This window comes from Nannochloropsis gaditana (genome assembly GCF_000240725.1).
Source record: "Nannochloropsis gaditana CCMP526 unplaced genomic scaffold scaffold353, whole genome shotgun sequence".
Classification (NCBI taxonomy): Eukaryota; class Eustigmatophyceae; order Eustigmatales; family Monodopsidaceae; genus Microchloropsis; species Microchloropsis gaditana.
Window position 1 is genome coordinate 12,626 of NW_005803600.1, and position 3,889 is coordinate 16,514.

The 3,889-nt window shown below is 50.8% G+C and overlaps 1 protein-coding gene across 1 annotated transcript; it reads left to right on the forward strand.

Moving 5' to 3' along the window:
• Nucleotides 1-243: 243 nt before the first annotated feature.
• On the forward strand, nt 244-3,450 carry NGA_0379700 (putative e3 ubiquitin-protein ligase herc3; the record flags this gene model as incomplete). The annotated part of the gene is made up of 10 exons (XM_005854898.1): nt 244-336; nt 529-646; nt 754-806; nt 1,063-1,170; nt 1,471-1,594; nt 1,805-1,844; nt 1,947-2,041; nt 2,228-2,330; nt 2,441-2,501; nt 3,106-3,450. Coding segments are annotated over 10 exons (948 nt in total), but the record flags the coding sequence as incomplete, so codon positions are not given.
• Between the last annotated feature and the right edge of the window lie 439 nt (nt 3,451-3,889).

Below are 3,889 nucleotides of genomic sequence, written 5' to 3' on the forward strand. Positions count from 1 at the left end.
GTGATTTTGTTCATAACTTTTTCATCATCATGTTTATGTTGTTCATCTAATCCTTTTTCTCTTGGCATTTTTCCTTTTTTAACGCTTCTCTCTTTACTCTCCCTCGCTCCCCCCGTCTTTCCCGGCCCTTGTGTGTCGAAGCTTCATCCTCCTCCCTTTCGATGAAAGCCGAATCCCTGATGACGAAGCTCAATATCATCCATCCCTCCCCTCTTCTCCCTTTCATGCTTTTCCTTTCCAGGTGGTTTCGGTCGTTTGGGTCACGGGGATGACGCCTTGCAAGCCACGCCCAAGAGGGTGGATGCTTTGGCGCTGGAGCACGTCAAGTGCAAGCAGGTGAGCGCCCTTCGAAATCGATTCTTCTCCTCCCTGTCCGCCCTCGCCTGGCATGGGCTCAAGCCGGCCGATGGGCCGAAGGTCCAGCAAAGGACGGGAGGTGCCCATGTCTCACGCCCGTCCTGCCTCTTCCTTCTTTGTCTGTTCTCGGACCCCCTGCGATCCCTCTCCCGTCCTGTCTCTCCCCGCCAGGTTGCCTGTGGCTTTGCCTACACCGCGGCGGTCACCACGGAGGGGCAAGTCTACACGTGGGGGGCGGGGGAAAATGGCCGCCTGGGCCTTGGGGATGAGCTGGACAAGATGCGACCAGGTAGGGAGGAAGCAAACAAGGGAAGGAGGGCTTCGGGGTTTCTTCTTGGGCTAGGGGAGCCCACTGAACACCTTTCCCTTCTTCCCTCCCTCCTTCCATTCCTTCAGGTCATGTGAAGGACCTGGCCCGCTACCCCGTCAAGGAGATTTTTGCGGGCTCCGTTCATACCTGTGCATTATTGGAGGACGGTCGTATTTTCTCCTGGGGCAAGTGCGAGTATACTGGTCATGGCCTTCAGCAGGTGGGAGACGGCGCTTTTTTTTCCCCTCCCTTTCCTGCCTCCTCACTTCCATTTTGTTTCTTATTATGTCCTCCCCTTGCCGGTACAGCAAGTATGAGGAAAAATAAAGCGGACATGGTGATTGAATGAGTGACCACGTTTCGTCCCCTTTCTGCCTTTTTTTTTCCCTCCTCAGGACGTGCTCTCGCCCCTTCATCTTGATGCCTTCCAAGGACAGCTCTTCGCGCAAGTCTCTGTGGGACCGGGAGGCTACCACACCATTACTCTCAGTACCACGGGCGAGGTATCCTTTTTACTACCATTCCTTGCATTCTTTCCCACTTCTTTGTTCCATGGAATGCTGTACTGTGGCTTTCTTCTCCCGGTGTTTCCTCTCCTCCTTCTCAGAAAGGTCATCGTTCATGCTAGAATTGTTCTCGGTCTGTGTCAAGCATTCCACCGAGCGTTGGCCGGGGCTTCGGTCACGTCGGTGTTTTCTCAGTGACCACACTGCCCACTCACCAGCGTCCTTGTCCTGAACCCTCCTCCCACCAATCCTCCCTTGATTGAACCTCTCCCCCGGCCCATGCCCCCTCTGGCCCAGGTTTACACGTGGGGTCATAATCGAGTCGGGCAGCTCGGCTATACGAACAACGAGGAGGTCCCGCGGAACAATGAAGGGGCCCATTTTCTCCCCACCCCTCGGCGTGTCAAGACTCTCGCAGGGGGTGGCCCGCCCTTACGGATACAGAAGGTCGAAAGGGAGGGAGGCGAGGGGAGAAGAGGGAGCAAAGGCGATTATCTGAGGCCTTCTACTGCAAGACTATGACATGATAATTAAGAAGCACGTTTCTTTGTCATCTGGACCTACTGGCATGATAGTCTACATGTAATCACTTCTCATCCCCCCCAGGTGATTGCTGGATGGGGTCATTCAGCCGTGGTGTGCGGGAATGGCGACGTGTATATATGTGGCCGGTATGTATCCTTGTTTTCTTCCTCTTCTTACCTCCTTCCCCGACTCCTAGCTTTCCTTCCTTTGCGTCACCGGTTTTGTGCCCGCTCTTTCCCCGTCTCCAGCAATTTTCAAGGACAGCTCGGCCTCGGCGATCCGAAAAATTTTGAAAGAAACGAGCGCAACCACCCCTACCTGGCACACTTTCGTGTCATCACAGGTAATTTTTGTCTCCTTTTTACCCCCTCCTCATTTTTATTCCGGTTTCTCCTTTTCTATTTTAATTCTCCCCTTGTGTCTATTTCGTGGTCTGTCGTCCTCCTCTTCCGTGCAGCCTAGATCCCCCACCCGTCGTAATAACTACTCTGTCCCCCTTTTTCCTACGCGATTGTTCCACCGAGTACAGACCTCCAGACGGGGGGTCAGCAAAAAGTCAAACAATTTGCCTGCGGCGGTGAGCATTCCGCCGCCTTGTTGAACAATGACGAAGTCTATACTTTTGGAGCCGGGTAGGGCGGAAAGGGAGTAGGGGAAAGGAAGGATGGGAGAAAAAATATGGAGAAGGAATGCGGAAGGTACCAAAATTGTAACTGATTTTTTTTTAATGTCCCATCGACAGGGCAAGAGGGCAGCTCGGCCATGGTGACTCGCGGAACGAGGTGTATCCGCGGTTGAATCAGGTGCGCTAGCGTAGGATCACTTCGTTGCACAAAAAGTTTTGCTAACTACCTTTCCTCAAGCTCCATGCCGAGTGTGTCCCATCAAAAGTCCTCCGTATCAAATGTCTCACCTTTGATCGCTTTTTCAAAGACCACGCGTCTCACTCTTGACTTCTATATCTTTCTTTATGCTCTCTTTATCCCCAGACGATGCGTGCCACCCGTCGGGTCATTAAAGATGTGGCCTGTGGAAACAATTGCACGGGTGCTTACTATTTTCCTTCTCTGTGGTTCTGGGTTGGGGGTGCCTTCCGTTCCAATTTCGCTAATTCCTTACGCTACTTCGGTTCTTCTTCCATTCACCGTTTTGCTAGTTATGCTCGTGGGGGCGCATCGAATCCCTCCTCTGACAGAGTACTGCCTGGAATTCATCACGCAAAATTGGTCCCTTTATCGTCATATTGGTTAAGTTTCTATCCTCTTCTGTCTTTTCCATTGTCTCCTTTGAGTACTTGGAGACCCACTTATCCCTCGAAGGAATGGCTCGTTTCTGGTATTGCTAACAATCCTTTTTACCTGCCTTTCGTTATCATTCTGTTTTGTGGCATGTCTCATTCCCCGACAGATTTTGCAGAAGCACTTCCACATGACCTTTTCCTTGCGCTTCGGCGTCTACAACACCATTCCTCCTTTCACGACTTGTCGATATCGATTTCTCGGCAAGGCGGTGATCAAGGGATGGATCAGGAGGACGATCAAGATGAGGACCAAGAAGTAGATGACTGCCTAGTGTCTGTAGCTTTTTCCTCCATGTCATTTTGGGAAGAAACCGCTGTATCTAACGCTTCAGCATGCACGTCTTTCAGTCAATAGACCTTGAGTTGATTTCCAAGGAAGATCAAGTGATTGAGCGAGCGAAATAAATTGCACAGAAAAGGAGAGGGAAAGAATAATAAAACGAGGACCTGAGCATTCCCATGACGAGGGTCTCGCATAAAAATAGTAGCGCAAGGCATTTTAAAACTCATAACCTATTTGAAAAGCACTTGCTCCCTCTTATTTAGGCGTCATCTTCCTGTAGACGTTCATCTACACTACTTGTAAAGATCAGAAAGGCATACAAATGCAAGAATTGAACACAGCTTTCGGTTCTTAGATGTTTGGAGAGATAAATGATTGATATTGCCCTGTTTACTTGTTTTTTAATTTGACTGTGCTTTTTCCCTTGCCAGCGACGTGAATTATTGTCTAACACGGCGAAGCTAAAAGCCAAGAGAAGCTTACGCACGGCACTTTCTCCCGTGAACTTGACGCCTGCTGAGCGTCAGGAGGTGGATGACGCTCTGGCACAGGTGGGGAAGACGGTTGACCAAGCTTCTCCGCATGAACGTCAAAGCCGCCGCCGTCGA